The sequence below is a fragment of the Calonectris borealis genome, chromosome 6 (genome assembly GCF_964195595.1).
Source record: "Calonectris borealis chromosome 6, bCalBor7.hap1.2, whole genome shotgun sequence".
Taxonomy (NCBI): Eukaryota; Metazoa; Chordata; class Aves; order Procellariiformes; family Procellariidae; genus Calonectris; species Calonectris borealis.
The window spans coordinates 32,404,068-32,429,215 of record NC_134317.1 but is presented as its reverse complement, the minus strand read 5'-3'; the positions used below and the strand labels follow the sequence as shown (position 1 = coordinate 32,429,215).

The 25,148-nt window shown below is 43.4% G+C and overlaps 2 protein-coding genes across 5 annotated transcripts; one reads left to right on the top strand and one right to left on the bottom strand.

The window, feature by feature from the left end:
* The first annotated feature begins 815 nt into the window (after positions 1-815).
* On the top strand, positions 816-12,619 carry COQ10B (coenzyme Q10B). Of its 4 annotated transcripts, XM_075153601.1 has the most exons (6): positions 2,733-2,777; positions 4,291-4,444; positions 4,810-4,956; positions 6,435-6,627; positions 9,246-9,347; positions 12,359-12,619. In XM_075153601.1, the coding sequence occupies exons 3-6, from the start codon at positions 4,835-4,837 to the stop codon at positions 12,524-12,526; spliced, it is 585 nt and encodes a 194-aa protein (XP_075009702.1). In that variant the 5' UTR covers positions 2,733-2,777; positions 4,291-4,444; positions 4,810-4,834; the 3' UTR covers positions 12,527-12,619. The 4 variants fall into 4 exon arrangements, with proteins under 4 accessions (XP_075009700.1, XP_075009703.1, XP_075009701.1 ...); XM_075153599.1 differs by lacking the exons at positions 2,733-2,777; positions 4,291-4,444 and adding an exon at positions 816-919; XM_075153600.1 differs by lacking the exon at positions 4,291-4,444 and having other exon boundaries at positions 1,113-2,777.
* A 2,280-nt stretch (positions 12,620-14,899) lies between these two features.
* HSPD1 (heat shock protein family D (Hsp60) member 1) lies at positions 14,900-25,060 on the bottom strand. Its single transcript, XM_075153594.1, has 12 exons — positions 24,812-25,060; positions 23,789-23,964; positions 20,627-20,879; positions 19,990-20,072; positions 19,204-19,299; positions 18,803-18,896; positions 18,224-18,392; positions 17,766-17,865; positions 16,607-16,852; positions 16,175-16,349; positions 15,391-15,569; positions 14,900-15,299 (listed from the first exon to the last, which is right to left on the bottom strand). The coding sequence occupies exons 2-12, from the start codon at positions 23,960-23,962 to the stop codon at positions 15,147-15,149; spliced, it is 1,722 nt and encodes a 573-aa protein (XP_075009695.1). The 5' UTR covers positions 23,963-23,964; positions 24,812-25,060; the 3' UTR covers positions 14,900-15,146.
* Positions 25,061-25,148: the final 88 nt, after the last annotated feature.

Genomic DNA, 25,148 nt, shown 5'->3' with positions numbered 1-25,148 from the left:
GTGTTTTTGTTGCAATTTGTAGTAAAACGATGCTCTGTGATTGCAGCCGGGTCTATGGCAGTGCAGGTAACTTGTAACGGTGTTGGTTATCCTAAACTTCAGCCTGCACCGAGCAGAGGCAGGCTGAGCACCGGACTGCCACACACCCGCCTGAGGGAAGGGGAGGCGACGCGCGGGATGAGCGGGTGCCCCGCAGGGAGCGGGAAGGCCTTGCCGCCCGCCCGGCTGGGTGGGTGGGTGCCGAGGGGCCCTTCCAGGCCGCCCCAGGGCGGAGGGCTCTTACCGGCTGCTCCGCAAGCTCCTTCCGCCGCGGAGGCTGCGCTCCCGCAGACGCCCGGCCCGGCCCGGCCCGGCGCTCCCAGCCGAGCCGCCCCGCCCCGCCCCCCGCAGCCGGTCTGCCGGCCGGTACTAACCGCCCCTCCCCCTCCCCCTCCCCCCGCTCCCCCCTGGTCACGCGCGCTGCAGGGCGGCGGGGGGAGGCGGGGGAGGGGAGGGGCGGGGCCGCGCCCGCTGCCGCCGCCGCTCCGCGGGGCGCTGTGGGGGGCACCCCGCGCGCACAAGCCCAATTATAGCCGTGCGCGGGGCTCGCGCGCCGCCGGGCCAATCAGGCGAAGGGCCTGTCCCCTCTCCCCCCGCGCGAGCCCGAGCTGTCCCGTGACTGCGCGCGCCCCCCCCGCCAGCGCCGGCCGGCGGCGGGGCCGGCCCGCCGCGCGTGACGCCGGCCCCCGAGCGGCGATAGGCGGTTGGGCCGTGCCGCGGGGGCGCGGCTCTCCGCGGGCGGCCGTTAGGCAGCGCGCGGGGGCGGGCGGGGCAGCCGGCGAGGAGCGGGGCCCGAGATGGCGCGGAGCGGCCGGGCGCTCGGCAGGGCGCTGGCCGGCGGGCTCGCCGCCCCGCCGTCGCCGCGCACGGCCGCTGTCAGGTACGCGGGGCGAGGCGCAGTGACCGCGGGGGTGACAGCCAGGGCCCCGCCGCGGCTCCTCCCACCGCCGCGGCGGGTGGCGTGCCGTCCCGGGGCCCCTCCGCCGCACCGCCCCGCGGCGCACCCGGCCCCCCTCCGCCCACCGAGCGGCCCCGCGGTAGCCCTGGGGCGCCGCAGCTAGGGCCGGGCCCGGGGGCGGGGTGGGGCCGCCTGAGCCGCGCGGTCCCTCAGTAGGCTCCAGAGTGAACGCTCCCGGGCGCCCGGCAGCCCGCGGGGCGGTGCTGGGCGAGCCCCTGGCCGGCCCGCCCCGCCCGCGGGAGCGTGGTGCTGCCCGGTGCTGCCCCGGAGGGAAGCTGATGGCTTTGGGGAAGGGGAGAGGGAAGGTACTCCCAGGTCCCCTCCGGCTCCGCGTGCCGCGGGGGCGGCTGAGGTGCCCTCAGCTTCGGTAGCTGTTGGCTCCTTTCAACACGGCCGGTGTGGACGGAAGAACAAACGGTTTTCAGATTATAAACTTGCCTCTTCTTTGCTTGAGCCAGTTGCATAACTTTGAGCAATCCATAAAAGAAATGAAAAACTGAGTAAAACGCCCAGATGTTTTCCACTTCAGATAACGCAACAAGTTCCTTATCCCCCGATCACATGTAAGGCTGGCTGGAACATCTTGAAAAACAAAATATGCTTTGGGAGAAGAGCTGATCTGGTAACTGGAAGAAAAAGAACAAGCAGATGAGAGAGAGTGTAATTTGAAAAATCTTAAAGAGGAGGAAAAAAGCTTCACCTGTTACTACTGTTATGGTAGTGCTGCTCTGTTTCTTTTAAATTCAAAGTCTTACTGTCATCCTCATAAAAACAGTGAAAAAGTGGAATAGAGATTGGTTCATTATGTCAAATTTCAAGCCATCATTTGACGTAATTGCTACTGTGCAGTGGTATAATCTGTCATCTTACTTGGACCACGTTTCTTACTATATATCCTTTGTGTTTTAATCTTTAGGATGTGTTTGCAATATTAAAATAGTTCAATCCTGGTAAACAAAATTGCCATTTTTTAAATAATACACTAAAGTCCTGAATTGAGGGCAAAATCAATTACTGGGAAGGGTATGCAATATAAGGAAACTCATTAAGTAACTGGTTGCAACCTAAGTTTGAACATGTTTCTAGTGTAAGCTGCAAGAATCTTGGCAGCTGGTTTTCAGCAAGTGCAAGCTGAATCCAAAACGGTGCTGTGTGATTTGTAGCCTTGAAGCTTGGGTATCCTTTCACATCTTGCAGTTGGTGTACGTTGGTGTACATTCTGTACCTGTTGTCAACTCAGCGGACCCCTTACTGTGCTGAGTAGCAAACTTCAAGGACTCAGGCGGTGAATTAGTCTCTTGGGCTTAGACTGAGATGCTAATGAGGACACTTGTTGGCAACGCTCATTTTCTGGGATGTAAACAGCTGTTGACAAAGAATTTGAATGAGATCAACTCATGTCTCGCAATGCAATAGCCATCAGATATCGCTAACCTCACGGAAGTAACAGTTAACGCAATTGCCCTGGCATGCTCTTACCGCTAATTTCAGTCTTTATAGTCAGGAGTTCGAGATCCCTTTTTTCAAAAATATGTTAATCTTTAGGCTTAGAAGGTTTTGTAGCTATTAAAAATAATCACTGAATATAGATCACTTATGTACGTATACCATACATCAGTAAATGCTTCCTTTTCAGGTCATGGAAGTCAGGTGATACTGTGATCAGTGCCCGAGTGTTTAGAGAGAAAGCAGCGAGTGGCAGGAATTGAATGATGCCAGTAAGAGCAGTACGAGCGGATACGGTTGTGTTACCGTCAGAGGATAAATACAGAGGTGGTAGGTGTGTCTGAATTCTAGGATGGACTTGGCTTTTCTTCTGTGACCTTGATCAGGCTCACAAAAACATGTGTGACGGTCCACTGAAACCTGTGCTTTTGTGATTTCTTGGAGAGGTATGCTTTCCTGAAGTGGGACTGAGCCCAGCACATTCTTATAGCATCTGTATTTCTGCAGGTAAAATCGGGAGAGAGATGAATTCTCACCAAGTTTGTTAGCATTATAACCTCTCTTAATCTTGCCTGCCTTGAATGGCAATATAATTATGAAAAGGACATCGTCCCAACAGCAGCTAAAAGATTATTTGTAGAGATTGTTTTTCAGCCTTGTAGCTGAAACAAGTCTAGATAAAATGGTATGAAACAATATACTGGCATAGCATTACAGTAAAAAACAAACCAAGAGAAGAGACCTGGCAACTCATTTGGACTGGGTACTATATGTAGCCCCAGAGGGAGAAAGTAATTTAAATCAGCTCTCCAGAATGAGGTCTGGTCTAAACATTTGAACACTTTCTATGAATCTGGTTGAGGCAGCTACAATGTTACTGGCACCCTTCCAGTGTTTCTGTCAAAGCAACGATTTTCCTTAACAGTCTTGTCCAGTCTGTGTGGAAAAAACTGGACTATGTCCACATCCCTTGTGATACAGTTGCAAATGTTTGCAGAGCTTGCTGTCTAAAGACTTTTAAAGTCAACCTGTTCTTTCTTAATTTCGACACCGTATTTCCGTCCCCTCTTAAGTAATTCCTTTTCAACTGCAGTGTTTACAATTTGTGTTGTCAGTCATCTTGCTTCGTATCACAGTTGCTTATTTCTTTTTTAAAAAGTCTGTACAGATTGTTTCTAATCAGCTGCTGTTGATGATTATTTTCCTTTAAACTCAATACCAATTTATTATTTGCCTGTCTCTTAATATAAGCTAATGTGGTCAGTTATTACTATGTTTCTTTAGAATTCAAAGTTATGTTGATTTTTAAAGAACTTGTTAATAATAATTGTTTAAAATTGGTAACTGTAATTTGCTAGACTACTTTGGTGGTTAGTAAAAAAGGCATCTATCTGTTCATTGTGTTTAAAAAAACACCAAAACAACCAAACCAACCACCAAACAAGCCTAATGCCAAGTGGGGAAGGTTGGTTCCATTTTTGACTATGTGAATCCAGAAGTACAGTCCTGATTATTTAATTAGAGAAAGGACAGTAAAAGACCTAGGTTGCTCTTTAGCTTATGTTTGTAGAATCATTGACAGCAAATAGTGGCATTTTTAACCTCTTGGTGCCAAAAATCAGAGCTTTTGAGGTAGCATTTTGCGTCCTAGCTGACTTGATCTGGGCAAAATCAATAATTTAGCAGAACAGACCTATTAATGAATATTTGTTAGATTTTAGAGTAGATGTTCACAAACAGAGAGCACTGAGGTGCAATCTTAGAATTACTAGCATTTTTAAAGGTAATTTGTTAAGTTTTATTTATGAAAACACTGTGTCCAAGGTTTTGCATGATATTTTCCGAAGGACATTTTGAAAGCTGGGTGAACAATGCACTTTCTGAAAGGACTTTCAAAATGAAACTGTCCTTTTAAGACAAGGATGGCAGCAGAGGGATTATAGCAGAGTTCAACGTTGTATCTCCAAGTGGACCCTTCTCTTCTTTGCGTATTCCAAAAGGGTAAAGTATTGCAGACTATGCCTTGATTTCACTATTAAGAAAGCCTGTTCTGCAAATTAAGTGCATATGAGGCTTGTACATGAACTCAGGCTGCCATGAAGCCAATGTTTAATGGGGGCCTTTGTATTTTACTCTGCCAGTTACTTTTCTCGTGACTGGGGGCTATTTTTAGTTTCTCCTAAGGAAAAAAAAAAAAAGTCCCACTTGTGTTTTTAACAGTTTGTATACTGTTACGAGCCTTTGTTTTTCCATCTGAATCTGACATTTTCTGGACTGTTTTACAACAGATTGTTTGCCTCACCTGAATGTGTTCTTATTTATTTTGCTGATATGAAACACATCTAAAAGCATTTTCACTGTTTCAGGCACTTGGCTTCTTGTGGTATTCTGATGACCAGAATTTCTCCTTTGCAAGTACCTGTAATGAGCCATACCTTTTCAAGAACTTTCTTCAACATTGCTGCTCCACTAGTAAATAAAAGAAAAGAATATTCTGAAAGAAGAATTATAGGGTTTGTATAGAAGTGTGGAAAGAGACTTTATACGCTTATCGATTTTGTGTTTGCTGTGATTAATCTGAAACGCTAGAATTTCAAAGACTGAGCATCCCTGAAGATACATGCCCCTATGACTCTGCCCAAATGGAAACTAGGAAGGAGTTTTGACTTTCAGAATTTGTAGAGATCAGGCTTTTCCAGTCTGAAATTGAGTATAAAAAACGTAGGAACCCAAAACTCTTGCCCCATAGAAAGAAACAGCAGAAATAACCCTTCTGTTCCATGACAAAACAAAAACAACCCTCAAAGGGAAGAATACACTATTAATTTCATCTGGTGAAATGGGAATAAACCAACAGATGTGAAAACTCTCAGTTTGTTCCCTTCTGTCCCAAATACATGCTAATGTTTGCACTTACATTATGTTGTACTTCTCACTTCTCAAGATTTTCTTCTTTCTTTAAAAGAAGGAAAATAATTAGTTGTTTGAGGAAGAAACTTAGGCACATAGAAAAAGATTTTGAAATCCTGTTTGCCTTAAAGCTAGTGGGGAAAATTCCAGTTAATTTAATGAGACTGGGATCTGCCCCCAGTCTCTGATCCACAGTAGAATGAACTATTTGTTTATTAGCATAATTTTTTGACTATGCTTAACATTCATTTATGTGATAGTTCTTGAACTGCAACAGATTTTGCATAGTCACTTAAAAAGAGCCTTTGTCCAATAGTACTCGCTGTTGAGTACTGTTGAACATATGCTTCATTTTAAACACAGATGGAATTAAGCATGTGCTTCAATTTTTTTCTGAGTCAGAAGTAAAAATTTAAAACCATAGCTATGTAATACTTTGCCACGTTACAGTAGAATCAACTAAAATGTTGCCATCATATTCTTTCATATGATTTCAATATCCTGCTTGAGCAGGGGGGCTGGACAAGATGACCTCCAGAGGTCCCTTCCACCCTCAGCCATTCTGTGATGCTGTGAGGTTTTTTCCATCGCATGTATTTTTTAATTAAGCTTTTTTATTTGAGCTAAAATAAGGAAAGTAGTGTTCCTCTATTTAAACTTTATGAAATAAAGTACTTTAGTTTTGATACACCTTTTCTTGGTAGCCATCAAGTGTGGATTCCTTATGTGGAATGTCTAAGATCTACCTAAATGAAGACAGAGCTGTGCTGGAAAAACTATTTTTCCATTTGAAATGTATGCATATTTACCTGATATTGCAGAAAGTGGCAGACACCAGGTTCACTGTTCACTAACTTTACTGCTGGATGTTGTGTGCTGTTTTGCATCTTTATGCAAAGACTTTCACCAGTTTATTACTTTTTTTTCTCTTTTTAATTTCCCAAAACAGTGGTAGTGTTTTCAGGTGACTGTATGTTCACCTTCCAAACTGCCCATGCCATTTATACCATCTTTGAAACTTTTTAATACTGAATTTGAAGTTAAAATATGTTATAACTAATGTTCTTATTTCTGTTTCCAGGTATTCTATGCAGGAAATGTATGAAGTTGTTGCTGTTGTGGAGAATTACAAACTATTTGTTCCTTGGTGTAAAAAGTCAGATATATTATCGAAGCGCTCTGGATACTGCAAAGCACAGCTGGAAATAGGATTCCCTCCTGTAGTAGAGAGGTATACATCGGTTGTTACCCTAGTGAGACCACATTTAGTTAAGGTAACTTTTTCTTTTTTTTTCTTCTTAGCTGTAACTTTTGTTTGTTGAAATTCAAATAATTCACTGGTGCTTCAAAACAGAACTGATGCTGGAAGTGCTTTGTGTGGCTCAAAACTTGTGTTGCTCTTGTTTAAAGACTCAGGTTAGCTGGAGAGAATTTGAATGTGCTTTTAAAACATAAGCTGCCAAATGGCGGGGGGGGGGGGGAATTGCCTTTTAATCTCCTTTTGCTGGAGAAACTAGCAGCCATTAATGAAGGTATACCATGTTTGTTTGGTTTTGGTATAATTTTGTCCAAGCTTCTCTAAATGCAAAATTAATACTGACTTAAAAGTTATCTTTGACAACCGTAGCTTCTGATGCCTTTGCAAAATTGGTATCTGTCATTACTTTTCTTCTGACAATTTTAACTAGCTAATATGAGAAGTCTTAAACTTAAGTGTAGGATTGGCTGAAGAGCTTGTTATTCAGTGTATTGATGAGAAGATAGAAGAGTGGATTTAAAGTCAATTTTTTAGAATTAATTTGTTCAGAAGAGAAGCAGTTGTATTTCTCCTCCTTTCAGCTTTTCAAGAGCAATAATTAAAAGAAAAATGTCAAAGGAGAAATTTTAAATGACGTCTGGATCTTCTAACTAGTTTGCCTTATACGTTCAAATCTGGTTAGGTTTATTTTGGTTAGGAACAGCTCAGAACAGATTCCTTGCAGCAAAACTGCCTCTCCCTTCATGTGGCAGATCTTGCCTGTTTCTTGGAATGACTAGTGGAATTACAACAGTTGATTGCTGTTCAAGATAATTGTTTGGATATCCTATTTCGCTATTCTTTTCTAGGCTTCCTCTTAAGAGACGCTGCTCAAAACTGGGTTTCTTAAGTACAGGGGAGACATGAATTGGAAAGGGAATATGCAAAGTGCCTTTAATTCAAGGTACTTACTGATTCTCGAAAGAAAAAAAAAATCTTTCTCCCTTTATTAAGAAAGTTGAACAGCTACAATGGAAAATCTGCATTTTACATGCTGACTGCTTTCCCTTTCTAGTCTTCCATGACAAGACTGGCTTTTTCCTTTCATATAGCTATCAGATTGGCTTACCAACACTTTTTACCTCTAATTCACTTAAAAGAGGATTTCTTGTTTCAGAAAAGATCATGAAAGTGGCAAGGAGAACCGTTTCTTTAGATTTCCTCCTCCCAGACTTATTAGTGTTTTCTCTCCTGGGATTATTTTTCCTAGAAGTTTACATTATGTTCATATAACTGTAGGAACATTTCTAGAGAAGCGACTGTGTGTTTGGACTACTTCACTGTCCTCAGAAATAACTCTGGGCAAAGGCAGCTTGCATGGCGGTCTAGCCTAGCGCGCTACTGGTGGTGACAAAATGAGGACGGATTTGTTGCTTACGGCAGCAGTGCTTGAGCAATGGAAAAATCAGACTGGTAGCAGCAGCTCTTGCCGCAGAGGAAAGCACGGAGTGAGTTTGCTACTTATAAGGTTGGGAGCAAAGGGGACACACTGGCAATTTTCCCATTCTTCCTGCCCTTTTGGCAGCAGCAGGAAAAGCAAGCCCAGCTCTTTGTGTCTAATCTTCTCTCTACTCCTCCCCTTTCTGTTGTAGAAGTAGCAAGACACTGCATCTCATTCCTGGGCAGAAAAATGTAGGCCTTTTTTTGCTGCTGATTAGTCTTTGAGTTGACTTACCTTACCATGGCTTTCAAACCACAAACAACGCCTATTCATCATGGGTAGTCTTGTTGGAGCAGAGCTGCTTGTGCTAACAGGAAGACCTGTAAAAAAAGAGTTTAAAAAGTTACAGAAATTCTCTCTAGCAATTCCAAGACAACTGAGATTATGTATTTGGATGATTTTGAAGTATGTGTCTTTCAATCGTTTTCTGCTATAAATATAGCCGTACAGAATTAGCTATATGTGCTACAAGCAAAGTGAGTGAAAATAAGGACCTTATTGTCATGAAAACTATGAAGCCAACTACTGCAAATACTTTATTGTTTTAAAGTAGGATTGTATGCAGGCACTCCTGAAATACTAGTTAAATATGGCTTGCTGGTAACTAAAAGCCAACATATAAGCTGACTATGAACTTGAGTGTCTAGTCTTACTGACTTTATGGTAGCTTTTGGTGACAATAGTATCTTGTGACAGATGATGTTTGGAGTTTGTCTTCAGTCAGGTTTGTTTTGATGCTAAGCATTCCTATTGCCCAAGACTACCAGTCTATATACCAGTATATAAAACATTCTATACATGGAATGAAAAAAAAAATTAAAACCAGTAAATATCCATATCCTTTGCTTAAAACAGTGTTGTTCAAAATTCTGGTATATAACATTAGCATTATTTTGGTGTTCTATACATCATGCTAGAGATCTGTTTTATGACTCTCAACACAAAAATTTTTCCTCTCCCTTAAAAGGATTCAATTACTTTGCCATAAATGACACTGTGCAAATAGGATCTTATGCTGGCTGCACGCTAAGAATAATTTTAACTATGCCGTGACCTCCACTCTCTAACAAAATGCAAATGCAAACTTCAGTAATACCAATTTGTCACATCTGTAAAAGCCTAATTGTAGCTTGATGTTTTAAACTTTCTTTTAGGCATCCTGCACAGATGGAAAACTATTTAATCACTTGGAAACAGTGTGGCGTTTCAGCCCAGGTATCCCTGGTTATCCAAGGACATGTACATTGGATTTTTCAGTAAGTGTTGTAATTAAGACTACCACATGCTTGGAACAGGGCATAGAAACAGTATCTTCAACTGTATTGTTTGTTTGTTTGTTTTAATAGCTGGTACTTTTTTTTTTTTAAAAACATATATGCATGGAAAACAAGTTGGTTTTAGTCACTACTATTAAAAAAAAAAAATTTGCAAGCATTACCACATGGAAACCACTACAGTCTCCTTTCGAGTCATGTCTTCTGTGAGGTCATGAAACAGTCTAGGCACTGGTATCTCTCACCGTATCTCTCGCTGTACAATTCTAAACCTGCTGAAGTTTTTAGACAGTCAAATACAGAGGGAGAAATACTAAACATACTTCGCAATTTCCTTTAATTACTCTACAGCCTAAGTGCTCTTGGTACCAGAAAGTAGGTATTCTCCCATCTGTCCTGTTTGGCCTGCAGTTTGGTCTATTTATTTTCCTGGCTTCCAATTTTAATCTTTCATGTATTTTAAGTCTTACTCCTTCCTTCTATAATACAGGTATGATAGATTTTTGCTGTCTTTCTACTCTATGATGGGATATCACTGCGGCTCAAGACTATTGCTCTTTAAATCCAGTATCTCATTTAGCCTGTTATTCCTAGACAAGTTGTTTTCCACTCAAGTTATTGCTTTTCCATTTTGTCCATTTAGCCTGTCATCACATTTTTTTCCTTATATTTTATAGTGTTAAGAGTAGGTGTTGCATTGAGCACGTAACAGCTGGGGTTCGGAACAGGCTACAAAATTACACAGAAATGGTTTGATTCCTGCTGCCATCTACTGGGATACTCTGCTTTAAAAATTATCTTCTGTAAATAGGAAAAAGCACTTTTGGAGTATTTGTAAACTAGCACATTAATCTCCTTTTTCAACTTATTGCACTTCATACAGTTCAACAGTAGCAATGAATCTATAGGCGCTCAAAAAAATACGTTTCTCATGGGATTTGCCAACAGTGTTTGCATGTTATTTGCTCATGGTATTTGAATTTCTCCAGGCACATAAGTGCCAGTTCCTGCTACTGACCAGTACATCAGCTAGCTTTTAACCTGAGCTGTAAACCAGTTGAGAATACTTGAATTAAGCAAGTGTTTAAACCCCATAATCTAAATACTTTCTGAGGAAAGTTTCTGAGGAAAACTTATCTCGCCCCCCCATCAAAGCCACCTTTTGAGTCAAGAACTTCAGCTAAAGGGAGACAAAACTGGACTTAAGATGGACTTTTTCACTTTCTTGGGGAAACGGAAACACTATCGATACTTCTTAATGCTTACGCCATTTTGAGGTAGCAGAGGCAAACGTAGCCAGCTGAGCAGGGGGTTGCCTCACAAAGGCAAGTCCTTAAGGACTCTAACCCTTGCTAGTTCTGACCTGCTGTGTCACTTGCCCCTGGGCCTGTGCAGATAGGGATGATAAGCATGTCACAACAAACTTCTCAAAACATGCTGTGCTATTACAAATATTTATGAGGGAAAACGCTCATTTGCTTCAGAAAATGTAATTTGAGTTTTGGGTTATGCTGGTTCCCACAAGCTACTGCCTCACTGTTTTGCCAGCCTGGTGCCAGGAGACATATACGTACAGCAGGGAACTTCTCTAGTTTGGTTTCAGTTCTTAAATGATTTGGTATATAGATTGAAGCACACCACCATTTTTACCATCTGCAAACTTCATAAATGCATACCATACCTCAAGTTTTTACAGTTACTGAACACCATGCAAAACTCGCTATCCCCGCTCTGCAGAACTCCACATGCTCTACATGACAACTCTCAGACTTGCAAAAGACACATTAATTTTACTGATGCTTGAGGTCAAGCAAATGTAAATGCAGCTACACCTGGCTTACTCTCTAAGTAGTTTAATTACTGTGCTGTGCTACTGTTTCGCTCTTAATATGCGTTATACATAAGCAACTTGAGAGAAGCTGTATTTGCTCCATTTGGCATTTAATCTGCCGATTTCTCAGGAGTGACAAAAATACTTAAATTTCAATCCAAAAGACATGCTATAGCAGGAGAGCAACCTGTTTCTTTTCCAGAAAATTCTGACATCGGTTGGGGAAGCTGTGTATTCCAAAACAATGTGATTCCATAGCCTTAGGGGAATGTTATTTAACTAGATGGAAGGCCAGCACAGCACAGAAATATATTTCAAGGCTATTTAACATAAAAGCGACCGTTTCTTTTGAGGGCAGAGAAAGCTATAACTGTGAACTACTACAGCAGCTTCAGTTTAACTGTAAGATTAGTAGCTAAAAGAAAATGTAGAAATTAGGTTCTGAGCACTGCAGCAGGAGGCCCGAGGGCTCGGTACGGAGGACTTCACCGGCATGTCTGTGCTGACACTGACTGCCCCTCCGGACAGCGAAGGTCGAGAGTGGGAGGTGTTCAGGGTAGGAGTTATGGCGCACACAAATGCAAATTTGTAACTTTAGTCAGTAAATTGCTCTTGTTTGAACATACCGTAACTACAGCTCCCAAGATGGAAAGACTGATTTAAAATGTTGGTATTTAACAGGTAACTATTTCGAGCTGCTTTTAAATGCCTCTTGAGTTTGCTCCAGCTTACCTGTAAGTCTGCTGCCTTGCCGTGCAGGATTTTCTTCAGACGAGTTTTGTCCTCAAGTGAATTCTATGTGCAAAGCAACTGAGTTATTGTTTGTCAGTAGCTTTTAATTATCCCAAATCTTTTGCTTATGTTTTGTGATGCATCATCTATTGAGTAAAATAGTTAGTTCAGATAAATGGAGATGATTTCTTCAGAGAACTGAACAAAATGATTCTTCTCATTGAAAAGCCCAGGGAGACAGTCCTCTGACCAAGGAATAAGGCTTTTCTTCATAGACACACTCACCCCTAGTTCAGTTTTAACTGTTCTTTCTCCCACAGCTCACTTGCAGACTATCTGGAGATTCTTTAATGAAGCTGTCTATTTGCAACAGCATTTTACCACAACAGTAGACACAGGAAAAAACATTCTTCTCTATTTTCTTAAACAGGTTTCTTTTGAATTTCGTTCACTTCTACACTCAAAACTCGCTACACTATTTTTTGATGAAGTGGTAAAGCAGATGGTAGCTGCCTTTGAAAGAAGAGCATCCAAACTCCATGGCCCAGAAACAAGCATACCTCGGGAGCTAATGCTTCATGAAGTTCATCACACATGAAAGGGAAAATTGTAACAACCTCCATTATAAACTTGTTTGTACACTTCATTTGTACAAGAGGTGCCGAGCTCCTCCTTTGGGGCATCTATTTCATATCTGAGCTTTGTGTGTGATTTTATACTGTACAAAACAGACCTGTATATGTATACATATAGATGTATATAGAGTGTTCAAGCTGCAATCAAGTGCAACTTAAAGCGTTATCAGTAACAGTTGGCAGCTACTGTAACATAAGGTATCTCAGGCTGCCATTTATTAACTTGCCAAACCGTTTGTGTAGTCACAGTGTAAGTTCTGCCTTATCCAAGCTTATGGTTTTTTTCAGCATTGTAACATTAACTCAAGTTTAAGTCGTGAGTAGTGCGAACATAACAGCATCAACTCGGCCAACTCTGGCCAAGCGAAGGGAAACTGACATTCTAGCTGCGGGGGGAATGGAACAGTTTGTCAATCGCATAGCAGGTGCTTTTAATCCAAATGAGTGACAAGGGTAAGTCAGGAGTCTCCAGCTGCTGTTGAATTCTGACCAGCAACTGCAACAGAAAAAAACCATCACAGCCTGAACACTCTTTTGAGTCTTCAGAAGGGAAATGTAAGGGGCACACGCAGTGCAGGGAGTGCTGTAATGCGAGTGCTGCAGTTTCAGCTCTAGCCAGTGGTTCTTGGCTCTCTGGGCTCCAGCCACTGACAAATTTGTAGCGTGCTTGGCAGGCTGGACTTGCCTACCTGCCCCTCTCTCACTGTTAGACCTTGCACTGGGGCCAGGGTAGGTACATCTCATCCAGCGCAGACAGCTCCCGGTTCTGACACGACTTCAAACCAACAAAACACACATTACCTCCTTGAGAGCGAGGGCACAACGTTCTGTACCACAGTGCTGTCCTCCCTGGAAGGAGGGAATGGAACAGATGTCCTCCACTTACTGCAGACGAGCACATCCAAGGCCAGTTGTCACTAAAAAACACACAATGGAGAGCTGAACTGTAGTTCTTGGGGTTTTTTCCAGTACCATACTACCATTTAATTATCAGTCCATTATGATGGTACCAACCATCTTGATTAAATTAATTTTGAGTAGTTCTATTCCTTACACTAATGTTCTCTTTCCAGTCTCTGAAGAAACAGAAGTGAATAGGTTTGAACAAATTTTAAATTCTGGCTATATGCTGCCTTGCATTACCAAATTCCTTACTGACATTAGGTGAAGCTTCAGGCCAGGTGTTGAAGCTGGTCCTTTCTCCAAAGTGTCCGTAATCCATGTGGTTACTACAGAACAGCGTATTAAATAACATAGGAAGGTATGTTTCAGCACAAAGACAGCCCTGAAGCAGTTTCAGACCAGTTTTAGGTACTTTTCCAGAAAGAGCAATTGAAATTTCACACATCCCATCTGCAAAGGGCAGTTCTTTAATTAAAGACAGGAAGCTGGGGAAAGTGACAGCCGGGTGAAGAGGTCCGTTTTAAAGCACCGAGAAGGTGTAAGGCAATTGTGTTTGCTGAGACAATCAGAGAAACATGCACAAGTTTGGGAACACCATTGTTTTGAAGTTTGGAAAGCAGAAAAGATTGTGCATCAATGTTATTAGCTGTGTCAGGTCAAAGAGTGCAGTAGGTGGCAAAGCAAGCTGTCATTTTTATGGGTAAAGAAGCATCTAGTGCAAAATAACCCAAACTAAACGCTGGAACCAGGAACCAGAGAGCTGGAAGACAAGGGTGGAAGCCTCAAGGCAAGGAGGCTGCATACTGCACCTGAGCAAGAGAAGCATTAAAAAACCCCACAGCCCTTTCTTAGCAGAGAACTTACCTGTTTCATACCCTCGGGGCACTTTCCCTCCCACAGTACTGCAAAAGATGCGCTGGGCCTGTTCCAGCAGGCGGAACGAGCAGTACAGACAGGGCAAAATAAAGTCAATGCACGTGCCTTGTTTTCATAGCATTGTTTAATACTTTAAAGAACTGTAGTGTCAGTCCAGCTTAGGTATTTCTTACCAAAATTAAAGTCACTTGTACTTCTGAGAAACATTCTAGACAAAGGAATGTTTCCTGGTGGGAAAGGGCCTGTCATTTCCAAGCATGTGTGTCAAACTTCTAGTAAATCTTAGAAGCAGCAGGCTGTCACGGTTCTCCCACAACTATGGCTTTGTGTGCAGATGAATAAGGTGATACATTTCGTAACTTTTGAGCAGTTTGTTTTATTACGTAAAGGTCACATCACTGTATATTTGCCTACTTTGTACATAATTGTCTAGTCTCACGCACAGTGGCTTCCAAGTTCTTCCTAGTACTGGCAAGCACCGATGAATTCTGAAACAGAATATCAAGTGCCTTAATTAAGTTTAAATCAGGACCTTGGTAGATGGATCTTGCACCCAGTTATCAGGAATGTACAAATGTCTTTATTCAAAAAATACAAAATAAATTATCTGTAGGCATGGACAATGACTGTAAACAATTACACGTGTGTTAAATGAAATCCAGTAACTGATGGTTACAGTGATTCTTTTAAACACCAGCCTCACTTCAGTCACTATCCACCCTCTTGCGCCGACATCTGAAGTTTTTAAAGTCAGAACTTTCAGTCTTCAACAGCACAGCTCATGATGCATCCCCAGCCCAGGAATCAGAACATGCCGCCCCCCATTCCTCCGCCCATCCCACCCATTCCTCCCATTGCCGGCTCTTTTTCTTCTTTAGGAATTTCAGTCACCACTGCTTCTGCCGTTGACAAGAGAGACGCAACGCCTGCAGCGTCCATCAGAGCAGTTCTCACAACCTAAAAATAGGAAAGAAACAACTCGGTACCTGCTGACTGTCACGTGAGCTGGGAGGAAGGGCAGCTGGGCATTACGACTGTTTTAGGTTACCTTCGTTGGGTCTATGATTCCTTTTTCTACCATATTTACAAAGTCCCCGAGCATTGCATCATAGCCAACTTCTGATGGGCTCTGCAGGATTTTTTCAACTATTAACGATCCTTCAACGCCTGCATTCTTTGCAATAGTCATTGCTGGGATTTTCAGTGTTCTCTTTATTATTTCAATGCCTATAAGAAAAAGGATGTTTAGGATTACACACTACATATGCTGCTCCTATTGCCAAGGTGTGCCTTCCTGTGCTGGAGATCAACACAGACAGAGAAACCCCTGAGCAAGAACATAAGCTATTTTTATCAATTCCAGGGAAAAAAGTTCTCTCCTACTTGACATCTGTCAACAAAAGAAATTGTTGCAGGATATTCACACACGTTTTAGTTTTCCTTCTGCAAAAGGTAGTCAGGAGCATTATTATTGTAGCATGGCACAAAGCCTTTTTCCATTTGATTTTCACATAATCTCTTCAGCGTTCTTAGATTTTATGTCTGTCTGCAATGGCTGTAACGGTCAGCACAACTCGCCTTTACCAGTTCGCAACTCTCTGCGGGGGGTACTGCTGCCTTACTGTTACTGGTTCGTTCGCATCCAAGTCAGGGACACAGTAAAAGCTCCTTCCCACTGTAAAGCAGACGCCACGCCAAGGGGATATGAGGTTCTAAAGATCAAGTAACTAAAAACTCAATGAAAGCAATCTGTATTTAATCTTACAAGGTCTCAGGACAGAAGAAAGTCTATTCTGAACACTTCCACATGCACACTCCAGTAATTTACTTACCAATTTTCTGATCTTCATTGGCTGGAGCTAAAGCATCTAATGCTGGAATGCAGCGAAGCAACGCACAGCCACCACCTGGAACGATGCCTTCCTCTACAGCAGCACGGGTGGCGTTCAGCGCATCAGTAACTCTGTCCTTCTTCTCATTCACCTCCACGTCGCTTGTGCCACCCACCTACAAGAAGCAAGCCACATGTCAAGGAGCTTGGGCAGGAGAGTGCTGCTGGCTATGGAACTGCTGCCGCAAAATTAAACGGCCAACTTGAGTCATTAACTGAAAAGCACCAGAAAGCTCTGGCTTTCTGCCATGCTCTCCCATACCGGCAGTGTTCTTCTGTACCCCAGCACTCAGGAAGCCTAAGCACACAGTTTTAGTTGTAGTAACTTAAGATTAGCAATAAAGGACTGGCCCTAAGAAGTTCAACTTCTCACCTTCAATACTGCTACTCCATCAGAGAGTTTGGCCAATCGCTCATTCAGTTTCTCTTTTTCATAGTCACTTGTGGTAACTTCTAGCAGTTCAATAATTTCTTGAATACGTTTTTCAATTTGAGCTTTTTCACCCTTCCCCTTTAGAAGCATGGTGTCATCTTTTGTCACAATGACCTCTCCAACTTTACCAAAGTCGTGAGGCTGAATATCTTCCACATTTAGGGTCAGGCCCTCTTCTCCAAACACCTGAAACAAATGACAAGAGAAGTTGGAATTCACAGCTTCTCCAGACACTAATTTTTTATTTATAGACACACGAACGTATCCAGCCAGCTAACAGTGCAAAATAATCACACTACTGCAGCCAAGTTGAACAAAACTCCTCCTAACAGAGCCCAGGCACGCAGGTACCGCACAAACCGGCCCTCACGGGATAGGGAGCTGCCAACTCCTCATTCATGACTGACTCACATAACTCACCGATACAAAGTGCCTGGAAAGCAGAGCTGCCTTACAGAGAACTTAGAGAGGTTACAAATACTGGCACGAAACTGACGGTAGAAGAGAGTTTGCTGGTTTCGTTACTTTGTGCTCCAGTTAGCTTAAACACTAAGTTTTATTTCAAGAACCACCTTTGGATCCCAGTCTCATGCTGTGATTTTGAAGTGTCCAGGAAAAGTAGCACAAAGGGACACTCATCGGCACATTAACCATTTGAGAAGTTGAGTACGAAAGAAAATTACCCCGTCTATTCCAAACAGTTACAAGAATTGTGTTTGCCATACTCGAGTCTGGGCAATTATGAGACAGTTTTATAAGGCGGCAAGAAAGCTTTGCTATTTCCAAGAAATTTCCTTGATATTCCTCCTTCCCCTTAACAACCTAAATGCTGCAAGGAAATCATGTGTAACTTCAGCCAGTTAAAAGGACACAGTACTCGTGGTTGGTCAGGGCTGCATGACACAGCAATGATCAATATCTGCATTTTAAAAAAATACGAAGATTCAAACATTAGTTACTGTCACGTTTTTGAAAGAACAGGACATAGCCTGTAACACAGCAAATACAAGCCATGGACCTAAAAATATGCATTCTTTTCCTCCTTAAATACCATTAGCATTTCTTAGAGCAAAAAGCCAATTAAAACATCATTACTTACAGCACCGCCAGTAGCAATTGCCATATCCTTAAGCTGGTTTTTCCTGTTGTCACCAAAACCTGGTGCTTTTACAGCAACAACCTGAAGACCAACCTTCAGTCTGAAGAGAAGAATTCAGACAGCAATATTCCACATGTGTTCAGAGAATGAGTCTAATTACTAAAACCAATTATTTCAGTACAGCTCTAACAATCAAGCAAACAAAGACACCCTCATGAACTGAGTTGATTTTGCTCAGAAAGGTAGTTAGGAAACAACTGAAATTCTGTCCCAACTGATGCAAAGTATGGCTATGCACAAAAGTTGCTGTTTCTTTGGTACTGATAAGAGAACGGACAACAGTACTACACTGTAGCAAATTCAAATACACACTTTTGTATGCATCCTTTTAAAAGGAATAAAAACGCAAAAAAAACCCCCAGCAGTATTTGTCCAAAAGTATGGATTTTAAGCCTCACCTGTTCAAGACTAGAGTGCTGAGGGCTTCTCCATCAACATCTTCAGCAATAATGACCAAAGGTTTGCGGTGAGCATTGGCAATTTCAAGAGCTGGAACTATGGACTGTACACTAGAAATTTTCTTTTCACTGATTAAAACATAAGCGTCCTGGAACTCACATTTCTGCCCTGCAGAAACAACATGCATTATCTGAACAACCCGATTACAAAAACATATCAAGCATTCTCTTAAACCTAAGGAGCTACTTTGGAGCAACTGTTGCGCTCTTCAACGGCATTAAAAGAGAGACACAAACTGTTTTCTCCAAGACTCCACTTTCACTTCTACATTGTTCTGGAGTGTTGCAGGGCGAGCTTGATGTTAACATGGACAATGTCCACATTTAGCAGAGAAGGAAAAAACCCCACAGACTACAAGTTTTTACCAAGAGTTAAAAGTTTCTGATGGGGAAGGACCCCACTGTCCTATTGCCATGGTACGTAGCATAACAGATTGTGGAGTCTTTGTAACAGGTACCATTATTTCTAACTTACAAGAGCCATTGTAAGGTATTTGACATGTGTTATTGTTAACTCACCTTTAGTTGTATTAATAAAATATGGAGAGATGTAGCCTCTGTCAAATTTCATACCCTCAATGATTTCCAATTCATCGTTTAGAGTTTTTCCATCCTGTTTAGATGCAAGAAAGTCTGCATTAAAGATCCCTTAGTTACTACCAAGAGCATGAGCATATTTTTAGCATACTACGCACAATAGAATGAAAGGCTCTGCACCACGCATCAGTTTTATGTGCTTCCCCCTTCAAAATAAAAGGATTGTAAGAGGGAACAGCAATCAAATCCTGATCTAAAGGAGCTGGGGAGGGAGGAATTATGGTGGGATACCACAGCAGCTACATCACCTGCCACAAAAGGCAGTCCTAACCGGAGACAAGACAGTCACTTTGCACTTAGTCCGTACGTTGGCTGGTTCTTACCTTGACAGTGATTACACCCTTTCGTCCAACTTTTTTCATCGCATCAGAGATTATATTGCCGATTTCCTGATCTCCATTTGCTGATATCGTGGCAACCTGGAACAGTAAGCCGTTTAATCTCGTTTCACAATACAAGTGATTTGTTTCCTCACTATAAAGAAAGTCAGAATAAGCCTTTTCAATTCTCACATCTCCTGACAAGACAGGGCAGCTGCCTGCAGCACACCCACACCAGGATCCAAGAACCCCGTTAGAAGGGCTAACGGCTCTTGGGCAGCTCAAGCCTGGGGCCAGATCCCTTCCGCTGGGCTCATGCGGCACACGCAGGCCATCTCCATCTGCGGCCGGGGCAGAAATACGCCACGAAGGCCAACATACCTGGTGCCTGAGACCCAGCCGGGCACCCACCTCAACCTGAGCCTCCCACAGCAGATCCGCAACACTCCCAGAAGTCTGCCGTCACCTCCCATCCACAAACACATCTTTGCTCTCAAGTACACAAAGTTATGTTTTAAGACCACATTTTGGAATAAAACTTGATGAGAAAAACTACCTACTTCTGAACTAACTTTTAGCAGTGTAGTTGAAGGCAGAATACTGGGAATTTCATTTCAAGAAAATGAAAGCGTTACCATGAAGATCGTTCAATGAAACATACTCTGAATCTTGATATATAAAGAAAAATACTCAGGTATCATATACCCATAACCTACCTCCATTAAACCCAACTTCACAAAACTTTTTCTGAAGAATAGCTATGTAAAAAGTTGGTTTAGTTTTTTTTACCTGTGCAATTTCTTCTGGAGTTGTAACAGGTTTAGACAGCTTCTTCAGTTCAGCTATGACAGCATCAACTGCAAGCATCACCCCTAGAGATGAAGGGAATACTTGTGAGTGAACAAAACAAGGTATACAGCACAGGGAAAAAAAAAGCCACAAACAAGTTAAGTTTCAAACCAAAGTCCACATTGCAAAAATGCACCAAGCTTGAACGTTCAAAAACAAGTGACTGGCAGTTCTAGCTCTATGCTGTCACATTTGTACACAGATAATTCTTTAGAATTGGTGTGACATACTTTCTGTCATGATCGAAATTTATGGCAAATTTATTTACATGGCATCAGTAAATTTATATGCTTATCAGAAATTAATTAAATGCAGAAATGGCTTTAAATAGAGTTTACCTATGACAAATTGAACAAGTTAACTGCATATAAAATAGTAAAATGATTAGAAAAATGAAGATTTGTTCAGACTAAAAGTAACAGAAACAAGTGAGTTCTCTATGCATCGCTCTTCATATAAAGCTTTATGTGGCTCTTCAAAAAGAAGGCAACTTATTCAGGAAGCCAGTCAAATTTGGGATATGAAAACTAAAAAGACAGTGATTAAACATTAGAAACAAAGGAAAAAAAAAAATTACCCCTCCTGATTTCTACTGGATTAGCTCCTTTGCTGATCTTCTCAAAGCCTTCCTTGGCAATAGCACGTGCAAGTACCGTTGCAGTAGTGGTACCATCTCCTGCTTCTTCGTTTGTATTGTTGGCAACATCTTGAACTAACCTGGCTCCAATATTTTTGTATTTGTCTTTTAAGTCAATTGCCTTTGCTACTGTCACACCGTCTTTTGTCACTTTGGGACTTCCCCAGCTTTGTTCAATAATAACTGTTCTTCCCTACAGTGACAAAGAACAAGTGTTAAATCAAAGCCACATAATCCACAGCATGTTACTCTAAGAGTTCAACTGAAGATGAAGATCCTTTGAGTAGCCACACCTGAGCAGAACATCACCTTGCACAGAGCTTTCAGCTGGGACTTTTTTCAAGCACACACATTACCAAGGTTTTGCGAAACTAGAAAAATGGCTCAAAGGTTTTATACTTCCACAGAATGAGGCTTCATTCCCCAGCCATAATGCTTAATACCACAGACTCAGAAGTCTGCAACTTCTGAGTTCTGCAAGACCTGCCTTACAGAGGAATATAATTGAAGAGATTCCCTCTAACACTGATATCTTCCCCTAAAATTTACATACAGCAACATAATGAAGTAAATTTGCAAAATTTCCATCAAATCACAATAAAAAGTCTATGTGATTGAAAAACAGTAATACAAAGCTCAATTCATTGCACATTCGGGGGGGGGGGAGGGGGAAAAGCAGAGACTTGCAAACTTTATTAGTGATGAGCAAAGAGAACTCAGAATACTTAACAAATTTGTGTTAAAGTGTTGCAATAATTTCTCAAACATTGCAAGTTAACAAGCCTTTCTTCTCTTAGCCTGCACTTGCATTCAACTAAAAAGCTGGACTACCTTACGCAACATATACAGGCACAGTTAATATGGGAAACTGTGGACCACACAGGGCAGATGCACCTGCACAAGAGAATTGTTTGTTCCCAGATGAATTCAATAGGTTGAAAAGCTGCCCCAATCAACCATGTTCCAATTTGAGCTGGAGGCAGCAGAAATGCAAGGAGCCATCTCTGGTCTGCTGCTGCCCCGGAACTCTTTAGCTATTCTGGCAGCTGGAGCTGTTGGAAGAGGGGAAGGGAGAGCAACTGCCCCACCTCACCACTGTCGCTCCCGGCTGACCCAGCACAAGTCTCCCGCTGGCCTCTCAGGTCCACCTCAGAGCTGACCAGGCTGGCTCCTGCCGAGACACCACCGCAGCTGACCACACAGCAGCACAGCTTCAGCTTCAACCAGTTTGGAGCATGTGCCAAGAAGCTGGCTAAAGACTCCCATACAGCATGCTACCGCTATAGTGCACTGTGTCCCTCGCTTGCACGGAGCCCGCTCACATCTGCCTCAATGATTTAACTAACTTGGGATTCCTGCCATGCATGAAGCTATACTGCTTCTGAAGTACAACTGGGCCTAGAAGCTGCAAAAAAACCCGTTAAGCTTCAGTTACTATTGCTGAACTTATGAGTTCACATAATTCCAACTCTGTGCTACAAAACAATTATGCCAATATAGTGCATAATCTGACTTCTTACTGCTATTTCATTTGACCTGCACTTCTCCTAAATCTAAAAGTGGTTGAAGAGTAAGAAAACTCTCTGGAGGATCCTGCTACTGATGAATTCTTCGTGTAGTCTCTCCTTGCTTTGCTTAATTTTATTCTCTATTTTGACATGGTCTTATTCCAAATGTTTGTTTGGCAGGCATGAGGAGAGCGGCACAACAACATCTACTTATATCTGATCACGTAAAAGGATTTATGCTCAACAAACACTTTTTACCTGTGTTTCTGAAAAAAGGAACACCACCGGTAAATACACATGCATTTTGAGTGGTCCTGCGTATCAAGAATCCAAGCACTCACATAAACTAGTTCTGACAAAGTAATCATCATGTTGGCAGCAATATCAAAAGATTGCATGAGACTGCAAATCACGTTTGTTTAAATATAGAACAGTGCCAAAGGGAAGTTTCCTCACCAGAGTGATATTTCTTAAAAATGCTGAAAGCTGAATTAGGCATTACAGTACAATCCCTAAATCTCTACTGAGAACAGCAGATAAAGTGACAACATTAGAACAAAAAACCCACAAGGTTACAGTAAGTTGCATCAGGAACTGCCCTTTAACCAGTGCATTAAAACTATGCTTAGGCATTCACAAAGTAGCCTGATCCAAAAAACCAAGAGTTAAATTAACTGACTACACTTAAACTTTGCTCCTTTACGGAAAACAGCCACAGCTTGTAGACATCTCTGTTCCTTAACCTTCATCTGCTCAGCTTATGGTGTTTTTGCCTTTGAATAAAGCTAACAGAGCAGAAAAACGTGCAAGAAATACATGAATGAATTTTACAGAGGCCAAGCAGCCTTGAGAAGAACTACCATGCATGCTGTTATTATATGGAACAGACATTCCTACAAGCCCCCCAAAAATCAGTGTCTCTTCCTTAAAAAGGAATCTCATTTCAAGCCTTACTGCATGTTGCATGACTATGCAGAATAGAGTAGCTAGTTTTCTAAATGACCTAAAACTTATAGGGAATCATACACTATGTTTTGTCCTATAAGCAGCATAAATGAATGCCACTGCCACAAAATTTCACTTCAGCTGGTAACATTTACCAGTCAGCTGAAAACTCAACATTACACTTTTAATGTCTCTTTCACCTTGTTAATACTAAATGGTGAAGTAATACAAAACCATAGTTTGTTTAAAAAAAAAACAAAACACATGCTAATTAACCCACCTTTTGATCTAGATAGTTAAATTATCTACTGCATTGTTACAGACTATCAACTGAGCCATGGTAACCTATTATGCACATCCCCTTAACCTTCAACATGTTTAAACAAATACACTGCACTTTTCACAATGATCCAATTCATTTTACTTTGTTACTATGAAAAGCACATACACTATCATGATGGTTCACGTGACAAAAATGAGAATATGGCTGCTTGCAGTAGCCTGTCTGTACCCCTACATCTTTGTGTTACAGATCTGCAGATGGTAATCATGCAGCTCTACTGAGGGAAAACTAACAACTGTTTTCTAGTATGGTGTTTTCAACCAGGTCAAAGCGTTAACATCAAAGAAACGCAAAATCTTCCATTACCTTTGGCCCCATGGTGACAGCTACAGCATCTGCTAGAAGATCTACTCCTTGAAGCATAAGAGCTCTAGCATCTGCTCCAAACTTGACATCTTTTGCATACGCTCGTGTTAGATGGGGGGCGAGTGCTCTGGACACTGGCCTTATCTGACGGAGTACTGTAGATAGACGGAGCATGTCTAAAAGATTAAAACAAATACAGAGGAAAATATAAGCATTATGTTTTTGAACAGCTACTTGTAGAATAAGAGAGGGGAAAAAGGATTCAAGTAGTAAAACAAGTGACCGTGAACTTTTAGTTTTTCGACTGGTTGAAATGGAGACGCACAAGCAAATGCAAGTAACAGGGCTGGGGAGCCCAGATCCTCGAGGCAAGATAAGGGCTGCAGCAGCTCCTCACTGAGCAGCCTCCAGCAGCTCCCGCCGGGCCTTCCCTGGCAGCAGGACGGGAGACCGCGAGGGCACCGCAGAACACCGGCAGCTCCGTTTGCCTCGTGGCTCCCCCCGGCAGCGGCTCGGCGCGGGAGGCCGCGCACGCCAGCGGCAGCCCGACGCCATTCCGATGGGCGCCCGGGCGAGGCTCCCGCGCCCAGCTCCGCCTGGCGAGGGCTGCCCACACCGCACGGCCAGAGGAGGGGAGGCGAAGGGTCGCAGCTCCGAGGCCCCGCCGGGCCCCCCAGGGCCTCCGGCCACATGTCCGCTTCCACCAGGACACGCGCAGCAAGGTCAAGAGCCGCTCGCCCCCTGCCGCCAGCCCCACCGCGCTGCACCGCCGGGGCCCCACCACGCCGGCGTCGCCCCCAGGCGGGTGGGGACCTCGCTCCAGCCCCCACACCCACCGCGCCGGCTCACGGCCACCCCTCTCCCACCGCGCCGCGCAAGCGGCCGTTAGCACCGCGCGCTCCGAACAGGCCCGGCCGTTAACTGCACAGGCACCCCTCCCCCGCAACTGTAAGCCCCGCCGCAGGGGGAAGGGGCGGAGGGGCGGCGCCCCCTGCCCAAGCAGGGCCGTGCTCCCGCGCTCACCTGCGGGCAGCGCGGGGGGAGCAGCAGGAGCCTCCGCCGTCCGGACTCAAAGCTGAGCGGGCAGGTCTGCGCGCAGGAGCGGGAAGGCGCTCGGCACTCACTGCCTCTGCCCCGCCCCTGGCCAGGCACCGGCCCATGTGGGGCTCCGCACCGCCCGGCCCGGGAACCAGCATAACCGCCGCGGCCCCGCCCCTGGCCCGCCGACAGCCCTCCTGCAGGGCTGGGGCGCCGGCGGCGCCGCGCACATGCGCGGCAAGCTCCAGTATGAACCACTCAGGTTCCGGGGCCAGCCAATTCCAGAACCTTCTGGAATGCTCATGCTCGCCGAAGGTCAAAG

Excerpts from the sequence above, each read along its gene's own strand:
- COQ10B (XM_075153599.1), top strand. The coding sequence starts at position 837 with ATGGCGCGGAGCGGCCGGGCGCTCGGCAGGGCGCTGGCCGGCGGGCTC. Across the intron at positions 920-4,809 it reads CCGCGCACGGCCGCTGTCAG|GCACTTGGCTTCTTGTGGTA; the intron begins GTACGCGGGGCG and ends TCACTGTTTCAG. Across the intron at positions 4,957-6,434 it reads TCTGAAAGAAGAATTATAGG|GTATTCTATGCAGGAAATGT; the intron begins GTTTGTATAGAA and ends TTCTGTTTCCAG.
- HSPD1 (XM_075153594.1), bottom strand. The coding sequence starts at position 23,962 with ATGCTCCGTCTATCTACAGTACTCCGTCAGATAAGGCCAGTGTCCAGA. Across the intron at positions 18,897-19,203 it reads AGGGTGTAATCACTGTCAAG|GATGGAAAAACTCTAAACGA; the intron begins GTAAGAACCAGC and ends GCATCTAAACAG. Across the intron at positions 16,853-17,765 it reads CAATTGCTACTGGCGGTGCT|GTGTTTGGAGAAGAGGGCCT; the intron begins GTAAGTAATGAT and ends CATTTGTTTCAG.